The sequence below is a fragment of the Danio rerio genome, chromosome 17 (genome assembly GCF_049306965.1).
Source record: "Danio rerio strain Tuebingen ecotype United States chromosome 17, GRCz12tu, whole genome shotgun sequence".
NCBI lineage: Eukaryota > Metazoa > Chordata > Actinopteri > Cypriniformes > Danionidae > Danio > Danio rerio.
The window spans coordinates 8,034,763-8,056,249 of NC_133192.1; the positions used below are offsets into that span (position 1 = coordinate 8,034,763).

General features: G+C 36.1%; 1 protein-coding gene across 1 annotated transcript in view; it reads left to right on the plus strand.

Moving 5' to 3' along the window:
• si:ch73-242m19.1 overlaps positions 1-21,487 on the plus strand; it is a 110,537-nt gene that overhangs the window by 74,562 nt on the left and 14,488 nt on the right. Inside the window, exons 32-41 of the mRNA XM_073928126.1 lie at positions 4,515-4,723; positions 6,066-6,204; positions 8,961-9,081; positions 9,349-9,461; positions 9,729-9,878; positions 13,400-13,453; positions 13,524-13,691; positions 17,765-17,917; positions 18,060-18,194; positions 18,550-18,702. Of these exons, the coding sequence (XP_073784227.1) occupies positions 4,515-4,723; positions 6,066-6,204; positions 8,961-9,081; positions 9,349-9,461; positions 9,729-9,878; positions 13,400-13,453; positions 13,524-13,691; positions 17,765-17,917; positions 18,060-18,194; positions 18,550-18,702 (1,395 nt within the window). The remainder of the gene's footprint in view (positions 1-4,514; positions 4,724-6,065; positions 6,205-8,960; positions 9,082-9,348; positions 9,462-9,728; positions 9,879-13,399; positions 13,454-13,523; positions 13,692-17,764; positions 17,918-18,059; positions 18,195-18,549; positions 18,703-21,487) is intronic.

Genomic DNA, 21,487 nt, shown 5'->3' on the forward strand with positions numbered 1-21,487 from the left:
TGTTTCTAGTCCAGATATCTAAACATTGTTAAATCAAGAAGCATTTTCTAGATAAGTAAAAATATTGTCTCGTTTTCAGAAATTTTAGGTCAAAACTATGCAGTTTTCTCCTTAAAACAAGCTAAATAATCTGCCAATGAATTCGCAAAATAATCTTGCTTTTGTTTAGATTATTTTACTTACCTCATTGGCAGATTAGTATCAGTTCAGTTTCATTATATAAGAATCAGACTTAATTTTGACATTATTTCTGAAAACAAGACAATATTTTTGCTTGTCTAGAAAATACTTCTTGATTTAAGAATTTTAAAATATTATCTAGAAACACGACAAAAACTCGAGGTAACAAAAACATTTTTGCAGTGTTAAGACGTCCTATAAATCTTTAAGACAGGTAGTAAACTAAACGGATTGCATTTTAAATCACTTTTATTGTCACATTATCAGCAGCACATGTGCAGTGATGAGTGAAAAGCTTTGGTGCTAACCTCAGACAGTGCAAAATACAACAACATACTCCCAAAAAACAAAACAGTATACATTTGTGTGGATTATACATTTTTATCTAAGTGTTTATCAATTGAGTAATGAAAATGTGTCTGATCGCTTGATATATACAAGGTCATTGTACTGTAAAGACGATCTGTGAATTTTAGAAATAAATCCTTATTCATATTTAGATATAGATATTAAGCTATCAATAGATTTAAATATTTATTTGTGATTAATCATATGATTGTCATACGTAAAATGGTCACACTTTACAATAATGTTCATTAGTTAATGTTAATTAATGCATTTACTAACATGAACAAACAATGAACAATACATCTACTACTGTATTTGTTCATGTTAGTTAACGTTAAGGAAAATACAGTAGTTCATTGTTAGTTCATGTTAACTCATGGTGCATTAACTAATGTTAACAAGCATGGATTTGGATGTTAGTAATGCATTAGTAAATGTTCAATTATGATTAATAAATGCTGTACATGTGTTGTTCATGATTAGTTCATGTTAGTAAATGCATTAACTAATGAACCTTATTGTAAAGTGTTATCAGTTAAATTGCTAATTAATTACAGGTTTTATCCATTTAAAGTGTACATTGAATTAATATTATGTTGCGTTTTTAATCTGCATAACAACAGTATCAGGGACTTACTGTAAGTGCACATAAGAAACTGAAATGATTTTGTAAAATGAGTTTAAGCAAATTTTTAGGACAACTTAATTGTTTTATGGTCAATCCACTTAAATTTGTTAAGTTAACTTAATAGATTTGGGTTGGGACAACCTGAATGAATTTTATGAAACCCTGCATTTTTTACAGTGCAAAATGGTTTTATAAGGATGCACCGAAATGAAAATACCAAATACCTAATACCAAACTCGTTTCTGCCATATTTTCCCCCCATATAAATGGGGTCATTTTAAAGTATATCATGAATTAAACTGCCAAAATGGGGTTTTAGGCAAGGCAGTGGCGCAGTAGGTAGTGCTGTCGCCTCACAGCAAGAAGGTCGCTGGTTCGAACCTCGGCTCAGTTGGCGTTTCTGTGTGGAGTTTGCATGTTCTCCCTGCCTTCGCGTGGGTTTCCTCCGGGTGCTCCGGTTTCCCCTACAGTCCAAAGACATGTGGTACAGGTGAATTGGGTAGGCTAAATTGACCGTAGTGTATGAGTGTGGGTGTGAATGTGTGTGTGGATGTTTCCCAGAGATCGGTTGCGACTAAAAGGGCATCCGCTGCGTAAAAAACTTGCTGGATAAGTTGGCGGTTCATTCCGCTGTGGCGACCCCGGATTAATAAAGGAACTAAGCCGACAAGAAAATGAATGAATGAATGAAATTGGGGTTTTACAGATTTGTCTTGGTTTACAAAGAAAAATTGTCCTTCGGCTTAGTCCCTGATTTATTAAGGGTTGCCACAGAGGAATAAACCGACAACTTGTCCATTATTTGTTTTACACAGCGGATCCTCTTCAAGGTGCAACCAAGTTGCACTCTCACATTTACACACACACTCATACACTACAGCCAATTTAGTTCATCCAATTTACCTTTAGTCGTTGGACTGTGGAGGAAAACCACATGAAGACGGGGAGAACATGCAAACTCCACACAGACCCAACACCAACTGACCTAGCCGGGACTTAAACCAGTGACCTTTTTGCTGTGAGGTGACAGAGCTAACCCCTGAGCTAATCTAATGTGAAAACAACAACAACACAAGCATTTCCAGTACCAATACTACAGCCATAAGACCAAAACTAAAGAGAGGGCATTACCCAGTGATAAATACGCTCATAATGCAGTGTATTTCACAATGAGTCACTCAATGTTAAATCACTAAATGCCTCCTCAATTTTAAGTCACTTTGGACGAAAGTGTCTGCTAAATGACTAAATGTATTGTAAAATGCGAACACAGTAATCTGAATGTAAATATTTGTGTGTGGATTCATAGTTTGCTCATATATCAATGACTACGTTTACATGGACACCAATAATGTGATTTTAATGCGATTAAGCCAATACTCTGATTAAGAGTCGACCATGTAAACAACGATTTTTGATAAATTTAATCAGGTTAAGGTCTTGATCGAACTAAAGAGAAATCGTATTTTAGTCACATTATTAAAGTGCAGCACAGACTTGTAAACACCTTAATTGAACTATTACCGTCATGTAGGACTTTTCGCCGCGTTTTGCGACAGGTCACACACACACATACACACACATGTCTGTTTGACACTCTTTGCACCTACCGAGTCAGTGCAGACCACAGACACCTGCATGGTGTAATGCTGAGGTTTTTTTACTTTCATTCAGCATGCAGTATGAACTTCCATTAAAACAACGGTTCATACAGTAGTTGTATCCAATATCCCGTTTGTCACGAGGGGCATGCCCAAATAAAAGTGAAAGTGCCAAACCGCAGTTAAAGTCAACAAATTAATAATGTAACACCCGAAATTACATGAAACTCCGGAGGAAATGCGGATAACGTGGTGACTCAATGACGTTAATCTAAATATGTGCTATGTTAACCGGATCATGAAAGAAACATTCAACAAGCAACTCATGTAATGCAGAGTTCAGACTGCATGGTTTTCAAAGTAGTCGTGTCACAGATGTTTTCACACTGCATGACTATCTGGGCTAGCGTTTCATCGCTGCTTTGTTTACACTGCAAGATGGATCGGCGACAGGGACATTCACATTGCATGACTTTACTATAGGAAGAATCGCCGATAACTTCGTCCAAACTAAGTCTCACAGCCAAAAACACGTCGTATATCTTTTGTTATTAACTACATAATGAGAAAGAAGCCTTTAATGGGGTTGAACATGTACATGTTTGCTCACCTGGTTTTAAAGGGAATTAGCCATTTCTCCTCAACGTTGATAATAAACTAATTTCTTTCTGTATGAAACGTCAAACAGACACGGTTGCTCCTGAGTCCTGTCAAACCTCCACTAGTTTTTCTTCCATTTCGTGGGTCCAAATAAACCAAAAAAGAGTGCTTTTAACTTCTCCCCCAGCCTCCCGCTGGCCTGCAGCAGGTATACACACACGCACACACAAGTGAAAGCTGCTCTCTCATTGGCTGTAGGCGATCGCTGATGTTATTTTCAGTCAAAACTCAATTCACACGGCATGATTTGAATCGCCGACAGCTCCAGATATTTAGCACGCCAAATATCTCACAGGCATCGGCGACTCATCTGCGATTCTCTCAGAGCGTGTCTTTGAAAGTTCATACTGTGTGATTGTCACTCACGTGCACGAGCAGCGATTTGCCTGTGATTTCAGGCATTTGTCGCCGATTTCTCAAAACCTGTCGGCGAGCCAAAATCGGGGCTAAAATCACGCAGTCTGAACTAGGCATAAATGCCTTAAGCTTTTTATTGTCTTAATTAGATTAGGGCAAATAATTTGATTACTGATGTCCATGTAAACGTAGTCACTGTTTAATACGATGATATATGGAGGGCTGCAGCTCTGCACAGTTTAGTTTCAACCCTAATTAAACACACCTAATCAAACTAATTGAGTCCTTCAGGCTTATTTGTAATCCACAGGTTAAGCTGCGGTCACACTGGAATTTTCGCCCAATAAACTTCCATTTATACGTACACGAATGTGTCAGAACGGAAACGCAAGGTCGTGCGTCAAGTTTCGCAGTTTGCTGCATTGCAAAGTTCAAGCTTGATGAACTCTGACTCACGAAATCACATCACTTGAGTGCGTGAGATCAATCGAGGATCAAAACATGACCTCTCTGGACAGAAATTTAAAACATAGATCAATCGCTCGCTTTTTTATACTGTATGTCTAATTATCTTGTTTAATCCCGCCCCTTTTCGCAGCGCCATACAACAGAATTTCGCAAGCTCAAACACTAGCGTGACCACAGCTTAAGTGTGTTGAAGCAGGGCTGGAACTAAACTCTGGAGGGCTGCAGAGTTTGACACCACTGGTTTAAACCATTATTCTCATGTCATATTTCAGCTTCTTGATGACGGCATGGCAAACAATAAGAAAAAAGCAGAGTGTGTGTGTCAAGCTGAAGATGCGTTTCAGAGCCTGTTGAAGCAGAAGGGTTTTCTGCTGCTCTGGAAGCAGATGGAGGTCTTTAAAGAGAGCTGGACTCAACGACAGACCAGTTTCAAAACCATCAACACACCAGCGCTGTTTAAGCACTTCTCTCAGCTCTACAGGTCAATAACATTTATTCGTTCACTCTTAAAAACATTAGAGGTTTGTACAGTTAAAGTCACAATTATTAGCCCTCCTTTAAATATGTTTTTCTTTTTTTGAATATTTCCCAAATGATGTTTGACAGAGCAAGGAAATTTTCACAGTATGTCTGATAATATTTTTTTTTTTTCGGAGAAAGTCTTATTTGTTTTATTTCGGCTAGAATAAAAGCAGTTTTAAATTTTTTAAAAGCCATTTTAAGGTCAAAAGTATTAGCCACTTTAAGTTATATTTTTTTCAATAGTCTACAGAACAAACCATTGTCATACAATAACTTGCCTAATTACCCTAACCTGCCTAGTTAACCTAATTAACCTAGTTAAGCCTTTAAATGTCACTGTAAGCTGTATAGAAGTGTCTTGAAAAATATCAAGTCAAATATTATTTACTGTCATCATGACAATGAGAAAATAAATCACTTATTAGAAATGAGTTATTAAAACTATTAAGTCAATTCTGACAGCTGTATGTATGTATGTGTTTGTTTGTACCCTGTATTCCTTACGTGCACAGCCATACCAGTAAACGTTGACCTTGTGAGGATATGTTTTTGGTCCTTGTGAGAAACCAAACAGCTCATAAATCATGAAAGAAGCATTTTGAAGATGTATAAATACAGATTGTTTCCTGTGAGGGTTGGGTTTTGGGCTATAGTTGGAGGAAGGGGACAGAATATACAGTCTGTACAGTTTAAAAATCATTACGTCTATAGGAAGTCCCTAAAAACATGGTTTTACGTGTTTGTGTGTGTGTGTGTGTGTGTGTGTGTGCGTGTGTGCGTGTGTGCATGGAGTTTGTGTGTGTGCATAAGTATGTACTGTGTGTGTGTGTGTGTGTGCGTGCGTGCGTGCGTGCATGCGTGCGTGCGTGTGTGTGTGTGCGCGTGCGCGTGCATGTGTGTGCATGGAGTTTGTGTGTGTGCATGAGTATGTACAGTATATGTTTTTTGTGTGTGTGTGTGTGTGTGTGTGTGTGTGTGTGTGTGTGTGTGTGTGTGTGTGTGTGTGTGTGTGTGTGTGTGCGTGTGCGTGCATGGAGTTTGTGTTTGTGCATGATTATGTACAGTATATATATTTATATATTTATGTGTGTGTCTGTGTGTCTGTGTGTGTGGTACTGTATGTGTGTGTTTGTGCATGCATGGGGTTTGTGTTTGTGTACTTGAGTGTGTGAGTATGTGTTATGTATGTGTGGTGTTTACTGTATATGGTGTTTATGTATATGTCTTTATATATGGGTGTGCTTATAAGGTGTGTGTGTGTGTGTATATGTGTTACTCTGACCCATGATGCTGTGTTGTAGGGTGGAGATTTTCTTTCCCAGCATGCAGGCTCTGGCTCAGCAGATGGACGTGGAGAAAGAGTACCAGATTCTGCTTTCTCAGACTCAAACTGTGCTTCCACCTCCTGGAGCTGCAGAAGTCGACATCAAAGCATGGCAGGTAATAAAAATAAAAATAAAATCAGGATTATTACTGGTATGGAAAACTCATACTATTAAAAACTAATTGTTAAATGAAATGAAGCTGAAGTAAAATATATTAACAGAGAAACTTGGACATTGCAGCGTGCTGAAAGTATAACTTAAAAAAATCCATAAAATTATTAATATTTAAAAATCTAAATATGTAGTGGTGGCGCAGTGGGTAGCACAATCACCTCACAGCATGAAGGTTGCCAATTTGAGCTGGGTCAGTTGGCATTTACATGTGGAGTTTGCATGTTCTTCCCGCGTGGATTTCCTCTGGGTGCTCCGGTTTCCCCCACTATCAAAAGAGATGCAATATAGGAGAATTTAATTTACTAAATTGGCTGCAGTGTATGTGTGGAAATGTGAGAGTGTATGGGTGTTTCCCAGTGCTGGGTTGCAGCTGGAAGGGCATCCGTTGCGTAAAACATATGCTGGATTAGTTGGTGGTTCATTCCACTATGGCGAACCCAGATTAATAAAGGGACTAAGTTGAAAAGAAAATGAATAAATGAATGAATGTAAATTATATGGACAACATAATAACTTTTCAGGCTTTTTTTAGTCGAGAATTTAGTTGTTTAGATTGCAACTATTCAGTTTATTTATAAATATATATAAATTATATTTTAAATATTTATAATTTCAGGGCATCAGATTCAATGCATCAGCTGCCATCAGCCTGTTTGAGCAGACCAAAGATCAAATTGACGGTTGACGTTTCGCGACATAGACAGCATATTAATTCCTTAAAGGAGAAAATACAGCATTTTTTTCAAAGTTTCAAACAGCTGAACAAATCATTATAAATATGAAATTAATCTTTTAGTTGCACTAGAACTGGAAATACAATCAAAAAGAAATCACACCAAAATAGTTTTGCTTTAAATATATTATTATTATTATTATTATTATTATTATTAAAAATGAATAATAATTAAAAATGACAAAAGCACAACACTATTAAAATAAATTATTAATAAAAAAGTTTATAACAACAACATATAAAGAAAAGGTAGTTGGATTTTTTATAGATTTAAAGAAGGCATTTGATACAATAAACCCTGATATATTGGTAAATAGATTAGAAAGCTATGGTATTCGAGGAGTAGTTTTGGATTGGATAAGCAGTTATTTAAGCAACAGTTCTTTGAAATCAGCAACCATAAATCTAAAAATATGAATGTCATTGTTCATTCATTTTCTTTTTGGCTTAGTCCCTTTATTAATCATAATATATATATATATATATATATATATATATATATATATATATATATATATATATATATATATATATATATATATATATATTTATATATATATATATATGAGCATTATCACATAAGTAGCATTGCGATGTGGCTGTATATCGGCACAGGTGGAAGGCGTGCATTAGTGCACCCACCAGTGACGATACACAGCCACATCGCAATGCTACGAGTGTTAGACGGCATAATTGTGTGTATAAAAAAATCTAACTCAGAGTCTTAAAACCCTTTTATAAAAGGAACTACTTTCTTCCGTCATTCTTTAACATCTGCAGCTGACAGTCAGAACAGCAGAAACCATTACAAATTTACCAACGTCATTTTAGAGGCAGCATTTGAACGATTCTCTAGCGTAATGTCTAAAGTTATGACAAAACAGGTGATTTTGCTGACATTTTAAAATTATAAGGCTGAACGGCATGCAATGCCATCAGTTTACTGAGATTTCCTAGTATTTCTCTGTTGCAATTGGGATATCGCAATAATAATTGGTTAGATAACCAATGCACATAACATAGATAACCAATGCACATAACAGTCTCTTTTTCTGCTCAGTACAACACTACTCCATCCCAGTTTGCACTATTTCTTTTATTTTTGCACATGAGCCAATTGCATTAGGCACTTTTTGCATAATAAGCACAATTAAAAAACCTTCATAGATATTTACTTTCATAGATATTTATATACTTACATTTTATAATCATACTTCAGTCACTTCTATGTATATATGTGTATTTATGTGTATGTCGTGTATGATTTGTATGTTGTGTGTATGACTTCACTGTGGACGGCAAAGTAAGAATTTCATTGTACAGGGAAACGTGTTTCCTTACTGTGCACATGACAATAAACAGTTGAATTGAATAATAACAGCAGCAATATTTGTCAAACTGTATTGTGTCCTCTGCTTGTCACTTTATGCGGGCAGTGTAATACACAAGGGTGAAGAGGCTGGACGAGTGCTGTTATTGGCAGAATATACATCTGCCAATCAGATATATATATATACATATATATATACATATATATATATATATATATATATATATATATATATATATATATATATATATATATATATATATATATATATATATATATATATATATATATATATATATATATATATATATGTGTGTGTGTGTGTGTGTGTGTGTGTGTGTGTGCGCGATAGCCTATAAATAACACATTTAACACTTTTGTAAACCTGATAAGAAAATTTTATTGATTTTTTTTATTTACTTTTAATTAGCAAATCAGTATACTTTATGGTTATGAAACAAAATAAGTGATGCAGATCTGAGCAATATTCATTTGAAATTTTAGCATCTGCAGTCTTTATATGCAGAAATTTTACGTTTAAAATGTCTGGTCTGACTATTTTAAGTTTACAAGTGTGATTATTTATCTTGACATGCACTAACAGACTGAAATTTGTCTGTGGTGTGTGTTGTAGCTCCTGAGACTCCTGGAGATGACGGAGGTTGACATGATCCGTGCGCTTCAGAACAGGATTAACACTGAAATGACTCTAGTGATGTCTGAGCGCTCGCGACACGACATGCAGATCCCTGCAGGTACCAAAGATCGTTGTGGAAAGAGATGAGACGAGTCTGGATGCAGTGCAGTCTGAGCTGCATTCAATACTTTTGTCATTGTGAGGGGTGGGGTTAGGTGAGCGCAATTTCAAACAGAAATTAAGGTAAAAGTATATAAAATAATTCAAATTTAACACGAGGGTTAGCAATTATGACTGCAACTGTATATTTGGACAGATAACAACAGTCCTTTCTAGATTGGTTTGTTCATCTCAGTCTTGTTTGGTGTTTTCACATGTGATAAAGATCTGTGGAAAAGACCATCAGCGAAACACAGCGTATCTTTAGAGAGACCGCAGATTGTGGAGGATTTTATCCAGAGACTGATGAGCGCTGAGGAGAGACAGACTGATGGACAGGTGAACAGTTCCCTCTATAGGCAAAAACTGCTTTTCATACAAATATCAGTTTTACAGTTTTGGGCTGTTTGACGTTTGTGTACACTTTTCCTATTTATGTATAGAATGGCATCCACAGCATAAAACATATGCTGGAATCGTTGGTGGTTCATTCAGCTGTGGGGACCTCTGATAAATCAGAGACTAAGCTAAAGAAAAAGGATTGAATTTTACATATGTATTGTGAATATATATTGGTATGTAATGAATAATTAGAGTATTTTCTAGGTGACGTTCTCCACTGCTCATCTGCAAGATTGTTTGACTGAGCTGTCCTGTGCTGTAATGAATCGTGAGAAAAGCGTCTTCCAGCGGTATTCGCAGTTTTATGAGCACATCCTCCAACAGCAGGAGCAACTGCTTTACCAGAGAGAGCAGGTACATCACCTAAACATGCATTTATTTCATTAGTAATACTGGAAACTGATGTGCTTTCTGTTTGAATATACAGTGAATATGAATATACAGTGCTCAACATAAATGACTACAACTAATTTTAAAAATGATTATTTTTATCCATTTCTCAGTGAATATAGGCCATATATTTTGGTGCATTTAAACAAAACAGATTTATTAAACAGGAATACTTATTAAAACAATATTTTAATCAACGAACATCTTTGAAATAGAAAGTTGATATAGTTAAATTCGTGTTAAATATTGAAAAAATTTAAAAACTACAAAATTTCAGCAAAATTTTATACATTTTTTGTTTCTCTTGATTTTGTTCTTTTTTATATATGTTTATTTTTCCCTAACATATAAATTTAGGTGTACTAGTTTTCGACTGATATAAGTTATTTTGTTAGAATAGCTCCAGATTTGGCTTTAGTACTGGCTAAACTATGTATATGCACAAATATAATTTTGAAAAGAAAATATTAATTTATATGAGAGATTTGTAAGGCGTAAACTCATAAATGTTGAGCACTGTATTTAAAATGTAATTTTTAAATGTGACAGTCCAATCTCATGTGGATTTTCAGAAATCATTCTAATATGCTGAATTGCTCCTTATCTAATATTTTAGTGAAAACCATGATACGCTTTAGTATTTATTTCTAATAGCATTGCATAATAAATGTCATTTTCTGTCAGTTTTGCTCAATTTAATGCACACATGCTGAATATAGTAATGTCCATTGCTTATATGGTTTAAAAATATCTTACAATTCACCCCAAAAAAATGAAAAGTTTAAAACCTTTAAAAATATTATATCAGTTAGTCATGACGACACATGTTTTTAGTTTACTTATTAAACTCAGTTAATCATGTTCTAACTTAATTTTATAAGTTATGTAAGCTAATTTAAGTCAGTTTAACATAATAAAAGTTCAATGGCCTCATAATGTTAATTTGATTAAGTTTAAAAATTTAAGGCAATCAGAATTTTTTTTTACTGTGTAGATATATATTAAATTAAATCAATTAAATGAAATCATGATATAAAGTAAAAGTGTAAAATTTGATTTTGAAATAGTTAAATGAAATACAAATTACGTTTAATAAATTCCATACTATATAGTACGCCAAAATCAGTATGCGAGCCGAGTAGTATGTCCGAATTCATAGAATTCGAAAATCAGTATGCGAGAAGTACCCGGATGACTTACTACTTCCGGCGAGATTCCGGAGTGCGCATCCCATGCATGCTGCGCTATCCCATGATGCCCCGCGAGCGAATTCATGAATGGAAGTAAAGCGACGCAACTGACACATATAGGTCACGTGACCATGACAAAATGGCGGATGTACTGTAGTACGTCCGAATTCCATTCATACTTTTCACATTCATACTGTATAGAACGTACTTTTCTAATGGCCGAGTAGTACGTTTAAATTGAAATGCAGTACCTACTGAGTAGTAGGCGGTTTCGGACGCAGCCTCACATAATAAATTAAATGTAAATTAAATAAGAGAAGAGCTCATTTTTACTAAAAAGACTGATAGAAATTATAAATTAATATAAAATATAAGTAAATTATGTTCACTTGAAGACGTGTTCAGTAATATAAAAATCAAGACAATGTTCTAGAACAGGGGAGGCCGACCTTGTTCCTGGAGAGCCACCTTCCTGCAGATTTCAGTTGCAACCCATATCAAACACACCTGCCTGTAATTATCACGTGGTGTTCAGGTCCTAATTAATTGGTTCAGGTGTGTTTGATATGGGTAGCAACTGAAATCTGCAGGAAGGTGGCTCTCCAGGAACAGGGTTGGGCACCCCTGCTTTAGGTCAAATACCATCTCTTCTGTTTGTTCATGTGAATGTTTAATAATTTTCATTTGTATGAAACATCCACAATGTTGATATATTCATAGCTGCCAACATTTGTCTTTAAAAAAATTCGGGAGGAGTGAGGGGGATTTTAGGGGTAAGGTGTCTGAATAACACAACTGAGAACCGGGTTAGTAACTGTACTATGGTGTTAGTAACTACTATGGACCGGGTTTTGCATTGCCGCTGAAATCGTATACTATACCAAAGTTAATGACCCGGGGTTGTTACAGACAGTACCAAAAAGCTGAGGTCTGAGGGGCGGAGGGGTGAGGTTTTGAACCTATGGGATTTTTCTGGGAGAAATAACATAACGGGAGGGTGGGGGGAGATTGGTCTGAAATACAGTAGACTTGACAGATATGATTATATTTACATTATATTTGTATTACTATGTGATTGTTTTTACTATGAAGGTAGGCAATGATGCTGACATGGCATTAAATAAAAGATCCAATACAATCCAATAGGATACAATAAACTAATTAGAATGAGCAATTCCAGCATTATGGATGTGACATTTTTAGTAAAAACTCAATACAAAAATTCGTAAGTACAGTTGAAGTCAGAATTATTAGCCCCCTTTTGATTTTATTTTTATTTTTTTTTAATATTTCCCAAATTATTTTTAACAAAGCAAGGAAATTTTCACAGTATGTCTGATAATATTTTTTCTTCTGGAGAAAGTCTTATTTGTTTTATTTCGGCTAGAATAAAAGCAGTTATTAATTTTTTAAAAACATTTTTGGGACAAAATTATTAGGCCCTTAAGGCTAATTTTTTTTTTCGGTAGTCTACAGAACAAACCATCGTTATACAAAAACTTGCCTAATCACCCTTACCTGCCTAGTTAACCTTATTAACCTAGTTAAGCCTTTAAATGTCACTTTAAGCTGTATAGTAGTGTCTTGAAAAATATCAAGTAAAATATTATTTACTGTCATCATGTCCAAGATAAAATAAAATAGTTATTAGAAATAAGTTTTTAATACTACTATGCTTAGAAATGTGCTGAAACAATCTTCCCTCCATTAAACAGAAATTGGTGAAAAAAATAAACAGGGGCGCTAATAATTCAGGGGGGCTAATAATTCTGACTTCAACTGTATATGGACATATTTTCCAAAATAAATGACCACAGAGCTATAGGATCAGAAAAATATCAATCTCTAAACATGTTTAATATTTTAAATGAGGGAAACAAACATGCATTATATGGATGTGACCAAAAAAGTCTGCAAGTTTACAGTATACAACATATTTTGTAGAAATTCTGTGAATTAAATTGCACAACCCAAAAGAAATATTGGTAATCAGAAGGATAAGAGTTGCTCTCTGTAGAACAAACCGGATTGATTTTATTTTATTTGACATTTTTGCATTTATGAGCAAAAAAGCTTCAATATGGATTTGACATCTTTCTGTTGTGGATGTGACAGATGTGAAATTGGCACTTGTGTGACTTTGGTAAATCAAACATAATAGTTTAAAAAACATTCACAAAGTCATTTTAATTTAAAATAGTTATATATTATTAATATGTTCAGTTTAAAATATTTTAAAAGTGATGCAACAATACGGATGCATCTTTCTGAACTGAGATCAATCTATTTCTGCAGGATGTTAAAGAGCTGGAAGCCAAAAACCTGCAGTCCAGCGATCCTTACAGAAAGGTAAAGTCGGCTTTTTGCATATATCAGCATGTTTCTTCACTGAATCATTCATAAACCTGTCTAATCTCAGGTGTCAGATGTGTGTCGAGGGATGATGCTTGAAATCACAGCTTTGCGCGCAAAAGTTAATCAACTAGAAGAGGAAAAGAGAAACTTGGATCAACACCTCAACCTCAAACACAGAGAACGATATGACACACTGGTTCACCAGCTGTTTTCCTCATGTCTGCTTCTAAAGGTGTGTTTTGAATACACATGCTGCATCCTAATTCACCATTGATACTATGCCCTAAATGTATGTGCTCTTATCGTGAAGAAAGATACATGCTTTTTAGTGAGTAACAAAAGAGTAGTCAAACTTCAGAACAAACTATGTCATCATTATCTTCATGTTATTTGAAATTTAATGCACAAACGTGTCTTTATAATAATTGATCATTGTTGTAGATGAAATGAGTAATGTGGATAAAATGAATTAAATATATTTCTTGTCAGGTTAGTTATTTTAATTAACAATCATTCAATCCCAGGTTATGATTTTCATAACAACGACATCTCAAACAGTCTTGTAATCTTTGCATTTAATGACAGTTGTCATGTGCATGCATTTCAAGAGTTCACACTTAGCTGATGATTGATTATGAAGCAAGTTTGGCATGCTGTCCCGGGAGTGGGCCCTGAGCTCATAAGGTTCTTGAGCCCTGGGCTCGCTCCTGTTTGTAAGGCGAGGGGAGTTTGAGCTCAGGTAGGTCACGAGAACCAGGCCCGGATTGGCTAATCGGGAGGACCGGGAGAATTCCCGGTGGGCCGGTCCGTTTTTTGGCCGCGAGGGCCGGTGTCCCTAGTTCCAGAATCGGTTGCTCTCAGCAGTCACACTTTTTAAAAATAATTTATTTATTTACTTGACCACAGCCTTCTTATTCATTATTTTACTGCAGCTCTGCTCTTTTTATCTATTTTCTCGTAGCCTCGTGAGCAGGATGCAGGTTAATGATGATATAACTAGATAAGTCACCATTCAATGTACAGCTGTTGTGGTACAGTGGTTAGTACGTTAGATTATGACGCGGCCAACCTGGGTTCGGTCCTTGTCGAAGTAACAATTTTTTTTTTTTTTTTTCATTTTTATTGTTAAGACATAATACTGTAAGGGTTGTTGAACATTTGAAGTTCTAAAAGTGCTGTTTTCTCAAAAATAGACGTGATAGTGTAATTAGAAACTGAATTGGAAATAACCTTATTTTAATATAGTCAGTGGTGAACTGAGGTGGGCCGGTCTAAGGCTTGAAACTCCAGGGCTGAAAAAGAGTCCCACTCCGGCCCTGACGAGAACTCCCACTTTTTGATAAGAGCTGATGGCAGAATATAATTGCTTTGAAGAAATATCCTGCTGGATAAGAGTTTGACTATAGTGCTAAGTTCAGATTAATCAATTCACTTATGAGTAGGCCCACAAGGAATCTGCGTGCGCAGAATTCCGCATATTTCCGCAGATTTTTAGTCCATCATTGATTCTGTTTATTTACTTGAATAAATGTGTAAAAAATATGTTATGATTATCAGTGACCACCTGAGGGCGCTGTAGTTCAATGTACACTGAGTTGGAACTACAGCGCCCAAAAGGACTACAAATCCATACATACCACGCGCATACACCGGAACACATACACTGATTGTATTCACAGCTGTCTCCGTTTCTGTTGATAATCTGGACTATATATTCTATCATTCCACCACTGTTTGTCCTGGGGTTGTTTGTCTTTCTTGTCTCCTGTTTATAGTAAGTCTGATATTCCGAGTTGTTGTTCCTGATCTTGTTCTTGTATCCTGCTAAAGTCTAGTTCGTGTTAATCTGTCTTAGTTTCTTGTTTTGTTGTTTGTTTGTTATTTTGCTCCTTTGCATTTTGGATTTTTGGATTTTTTGTCACTATACTGCACTATATATCTATTAAAATCTGCACTTGGATCCGCTATCTTTTGTTCCCGTTTTTGTTTCTGTTTTGATCACGCTAAACGTGACAGAACGACGCGATCAAACAGTGGTGGGATGATGGAATATATAGTCTGGATTATCAAAAGAAACGGAGACAGCTGTGAATCGTTCTTCGTCAGTCACATGCGTTTCAATCAGTGTATGTGTTCCAGTGTATGCGCGTGGTATGTATGGAGTTGTAGTCTTTTTGGGCGCTGTAGTTCATACACTGAGTCCGTTGAACTACAGCGCCCTCAGGTGGTCACTGACAGTTGTGACATAAATCTATATTCATTCAGATTTTAAATTAAGTACAGTAATATTATTGATTAATATGAAAATGTTTATCTGATTTATGTAAAATGCACAGTAATGTGTACAGTAATATTTTCTGTCTTTTAGTTGGTATATTATATGAGAGACTTGCTTTGTTTACCAAATAAGTGAATCGATTTGGATGTGCATTTTAAACAATAAATAAAAGTTAAAAAGATATTATTTTTTATTTCACAAATTAAGGTTTCAGTTATGATACTTCCAAAATAATTCCACAAAAATCTGCAGATTTTTACCAAAATTCTCCGCAAAAATAGCAAAAGAAATCTGCAGGTTCTGTCTGGCCCTGCTCATGATGCTAATTTTTGGTATGTGGGAGGAAACCAGAGAACCTTGGGGAAACCCACGCGAGCATGGGAAGAACATGCAAACTTGGCACAGAAGCGACAGCCGGTCTGTTAAGGGCTAGAACCCTTGACGTTTCTTGCTGTGAGGCAACAGTGTTAATCACTGGGCCACCGTGCCGCCCTATGAAGGGAAAGATGGAGAAGTAGGGGTGGAAGGGGGTATTCTTCGAGACGAAGATGACTGTAGTAAGAAACCCTGGCTCTTTATATAGTTATGAATCGCATGATGGGTGAATTATGCTTTAGCTAATGCAGAACCAGCCGTGGTCAATCAGAATCACGTGATCCTCTTGAAATTAGTTTATAAATAAACTTTACCAAATCTCAGTGTCGTATAATGATTATAATGTCTTATGAACTCCCATTCTGTTTTTTAGAAATGTCTCTTCAGAAAGAATTGTAACTTATTTATTAAATATCGATGTGAAAAATCACATTTGATGTTTCTAATATAATATATAATATTATTATAATACATAATGTTGTCCCTTATGTGTGTACTTTGACCTGTCCACCAAGACCCCTTACATACACAGACACACACACACACACACACACACGCGCGCGCAAATATACACACGCACATATAGGCACCTGCCAGTACCTGACTGTATTGTTGTTTTTTGTTGATGCTTCATTTTCTTTATATTTGTATGATCCCAATTTGTGTACCTTTTGCAAATTGTTATAAAAAATAATAATGTCTTAGATAAAATATGGTATATTAAAAAGTTTTTTTTTTTTGTATAGTCTCTTATTGATGAAGAGTATGAAGTTGTCTGTGCCATATATATTGTCTCCGATCCAAGTTGTAAGAGCAACAAATAATAACTTCTAGTTGATCATTTAGCAAAGTGGCAGAAGGTAGATTTTTCCATTTGTGCTGCCCATTACATTAATAAAGCACATAAGAGGGCAAATTCTCCAGCAGTATAGCACTCCTTCTCATACTTCAGCCTCCACATCAAAGTTTCTGAAAGCAAAGAAGGTTAAGGTGCTCCAGAATTGGCCAGCCCAGTCCCCAGACTGAAACATTATTGAGCATGTCTGGGGTAAGATGAAGGAGGAGGCATTGAGGATGAATCCAAAGAATCTTGATGAACTCTGGGAGTCCTGCAAGAATGCTTTCTTCACCATTCCAGATGACTTTATTAATGAGTGATTTGAGTCATTGTAGAGATGTATGGATGCAGTCCTTCAAGCTCATGACGGAGTCAGACACAACATTCATTCTGTTTCCACTGCAGCATGACTTTATATTCTATACTGGACATTACTTCTGTTAAGTGACTAGACATTTGTCTTTTTGTCTCTTTTGTATACCAAATGAGCAACTAGAAGCCAAGTTATTATTATTAAAACTTGGATGGGCGACAAGACTTTCGTCAGGTAGTGTACAGTATATACACACACATGTATGTAGTCATGGTTCTTATCCATATTGATCTCACCATGAAATAGCCATAATAAGCTGCTGATTTGGCAATAATAAACAAACAAACAATACTACAGTTTGGGAGACGCATTCTTTTTGTATCCTAAATAAGATAGATAGTATACAAATTGGGACGCAGCATAAAGCCATAAAAGTTCAATTGTTTATGCATAAAATGACTTAAACAATATATTTAGTGCGACTCTTTCTGCCGTTCACAGGCACGTCTGGACAGTTATAATGAGAAAATGGACCATGATGTCCGTCAGCTGATCAGCAGCGTGAGGAAGGAAGGCGTGGACAGAATCATCAAACTGAAAACTAGATTATCACCCGCTGATGATAACCAGAGTCTCATTCACACACTTCAGCAGGTAAGCTGCTGGGATGAGCTTTGTTATAATGCAGAAACCCACAATGGTATTTTAAAAAAAATGTGGCTTTTAGGGTGAAATGTCACATTTACCTTTTCTCCGTGGTGTTTATCTGACATTATTATGTCTTGGTTGGGTTCAGAAAGAGCTTTTAGAGGATCTTGATGGGGAGAACAGCAGGCTGGCTGCGCTGGTGTGTAAACTGAGAATCTTTAGCCGCTGGAAGCTGCTGACAGAGCAAGAGAGAATCCAGAAAGAGCTGCTGCACTGGAGACTGGTATGAAGTGCACGTGATAAATCAGTCTCAACCACCTTCCTGGAGGACCGTCCTGCACAATTTCCATGTTTCCTCAACCAAATGTATTCAGATCATCAGCATTTTTTGCAGAGAGCAGAGACTTGTAATGGATGTGACAGACAAAGGAGACATCCAAAACATGCAGTGTTGGTGGCTCTCCAGGAATGTGGTTGAGAAACACTGTGTTAAAGGGACATCAGTTAATAATAATTTTTAGTTTGTAATAATTGCTAATATCGCAATACATGTTTGCAGCAAAACGAAATATCGCAATGTCAGATTAGCCAATACCGTGCAGCCCCACTGTGAATGAATGCTGCTTCTGTGTGTCCAGAATGAGGCGTCGTGTAAAACTGAAGCTGTAAAAGTGAAGCTGATCTCAGAGCAGAAGGAGATTGTGTCCAGACAGGAGCTGGATGCAGTGAAGGAGGCTCTGCTGCAGTGTCAGACTGAATATGAACACATACAGAAGCAGATCACACTGCAGGTATGCACATCTATCATATGCGAAAGCATAGCCATCAGAAAGACTTGAAATATATAAACTGCCTGATGAAAGTCTTGTTGCCTATACAAGTTTTAGGAGCAACAAATAATAACTTGACTTATAGTTGATCACTTGGTATCAGAAGTGGCTTATATGAGAGGCAAAGGCCTCTAGATTATGCTTTTTTTACCAAAATAAAATATGTTCATGCCTTGATTTTTAATGATTTAATTAGGACAGTAAGGTTTGACTTTGCTTAGACAAAAGTCTTGTCACTTAGCAGAAATAATGTCCAGTATAGAATATAAAGTCATGCTGCAGTGAAAGAAGAATGAATATTGTGACTGACTCCATCATGAGCTTGGAGGACTGCATCGTTTCTGCAATGACTCTAATCACTTATTAATAAAGTCATGTGGAATGGCAAAGAAATTGTTCTTGCAGGACTCCCAGAGTTCATCAAGATTTTTTGAATTCATCTTCAATGCCTCCTCCTTCATCTTACCCCAGACATGCTCAATAATGTTCATGTCTGGTGATTGGGCTGGCCAATCCTGGAGCCTTCTTTGCTTTCAGGAACTTTGATGTGGAGGGTGAAGTATGAGAAGGAGTTGATGTTGCCATCCACTCTGCAGATCTCTCGCACACCCCCATACTGAATTAACCCCAAACCATGATTTATTCTTCACCAAAATTGACTGATTTCTGTGAGACTCTTTGGGTCCACGCAGGTTCCAGTAGGTCTGCAGTATTTGTGATGATTGGTATGCAGTTCAACAGATGATTCATCGGATAAATCTACCTTCTGACACTTTTCCAAATGATCAACTAGAAGTCAAGTTATTATTTGTTGCTCTTACAACTGAGATCGACGACAAGACTTTTGTCAGGTAGTGTTTGTATAACCCTGATAGAGCTGAATGTATAAGCTTGTCCATTGACAGGACAATATTTGGCAGAGATGAAACTATTTGAACATCTGGAATCTGAGAGTTAAAAATATATATTTGTAAATATAAATATTATTCAATATTTAGATGTTTTTTTTATAATATTATAAGTAAGATATAATCAAGAGTGTTGAGAAAAGTGTTTTGGATAACATTCTTCAGGATATCTTGTTTTGTCAAGAAAGAAATTCATAAAAGCTTACAACCACTTAAATGTGAGGAAATGATGAGGAAATGTTAATGTTTGGGTGAATTATCCCTTTAATGGTATAAATACAAATGTATTTTTAAAATTGCTAAATTCTTTTCGACATTAAAAATCAGAAGTTGATAACTTGTTGAATCACTGAATACCTCCTCAATTGTAAGTCGCTTTGAAAAAAGGCATCTGATAAGTGATTAAATGTAATGTAAATATAAGTGTGAAAGATCAAGTCTGAACTTACAATGCTAAAAATGTTGTTTTGCATCACAGGAATAAAATAAAAACAATAGAAAATTGTTATCCTTTAACTGTAATAATATTTCAGTAACACCAAAGACTATAGACGAATTACCACACGGTTCCTGGTTGAAAAAAAAAAAAAAACGCTGGCAATAGCAAACGTGTCGTGTTGTGCAGTAGGATGCCAAATTCAAAAGTCCAAAAATAGAAAACTTAACATTTACCGTACACCACACTGCTTTTAATGCCAACTGCAGATGTCTTTGGCTAAAAGGGAGCTGAATAAAGTGACGATCTGTAGACCAATTACCATGTTTGTAAACATTCAGGATGCGCGTGCAGGGAGGTGGCAGAAGAAACGGGAGCAGTACAGTATGCTGAATCATACACATTACTCGTTTTTGATTGCAGCAATGATTTCAGCAAAAACAGTTAAATAGGGTTAATTAAACCACGGACACTGAATGCTAAGAATATAATATAAGTTATATATATAAGTTATTAAGGTAAACTTGGTTTTATATTCACACATTCATTCAGTGACAACTTGTGACACACTCCCTATATTGTTTACCACGGCACTTTGAATATTCGATCTGAAGTAACCTGCAAGTGTGACTTAAAAACAACATTAACACTGTTTATTTGACTGTGAACATTATTGTACTTTAATAGTCATAGGCTGCTAAAATTATTTAGCTATTTAGAGTTTTGCAAATAATAAAGTCCGAATGTGCGTATATAAAACCAACTTTACCTCTATGTGTAAGATCACATACCCTGCCTTAAGTTCAGGTGTAGTTCGCTGTCAGAATGCAGTTGTTTTGCTTGTTGATGATTACCCAGAGCTTGTACAGCTCCATCTTCTTTCCCTGTCTTTGGCTAGGCAGAACATTGTTTTTTTGCACTATAAAGTTTTAAATCTGGTCATCATGGAGCATTATTTCTCGCACATGACCACACAGAACAACATTGTAGGCATCCAAAGACTTGTAGGCCTTTAACTTCTCTCTTGTTAAAACACTTGGAGCTTCAATGAGATTGTATATTTGGGGCTGGATGCTTGGCCATTTCGTCTTATCCAATATCCATTGGGAGGGTGCTATCGCAAATGGACCTGTCAGATACTGTCAGATAAACGACACTCACTTTAAGGTTTATTTTGCAGAATAACTGTGCTTATTACTGGGTGACAAGCTGTTATAATACGCTGAAAGCATTATTATCCGTCTTTCGGATGAGACGTTAAACCGAGGTCCTGACTCTCTGTGGTCATTAAAAATCCCATGGCACTTCTCGTGAAAGAGCAGGGGTGTAACCCCGGTGTCCTGGCCAAAGTCCCTCTATCGCCCCTTACGATCATGGCCTCCCAATCACCCCCTTCCACCGA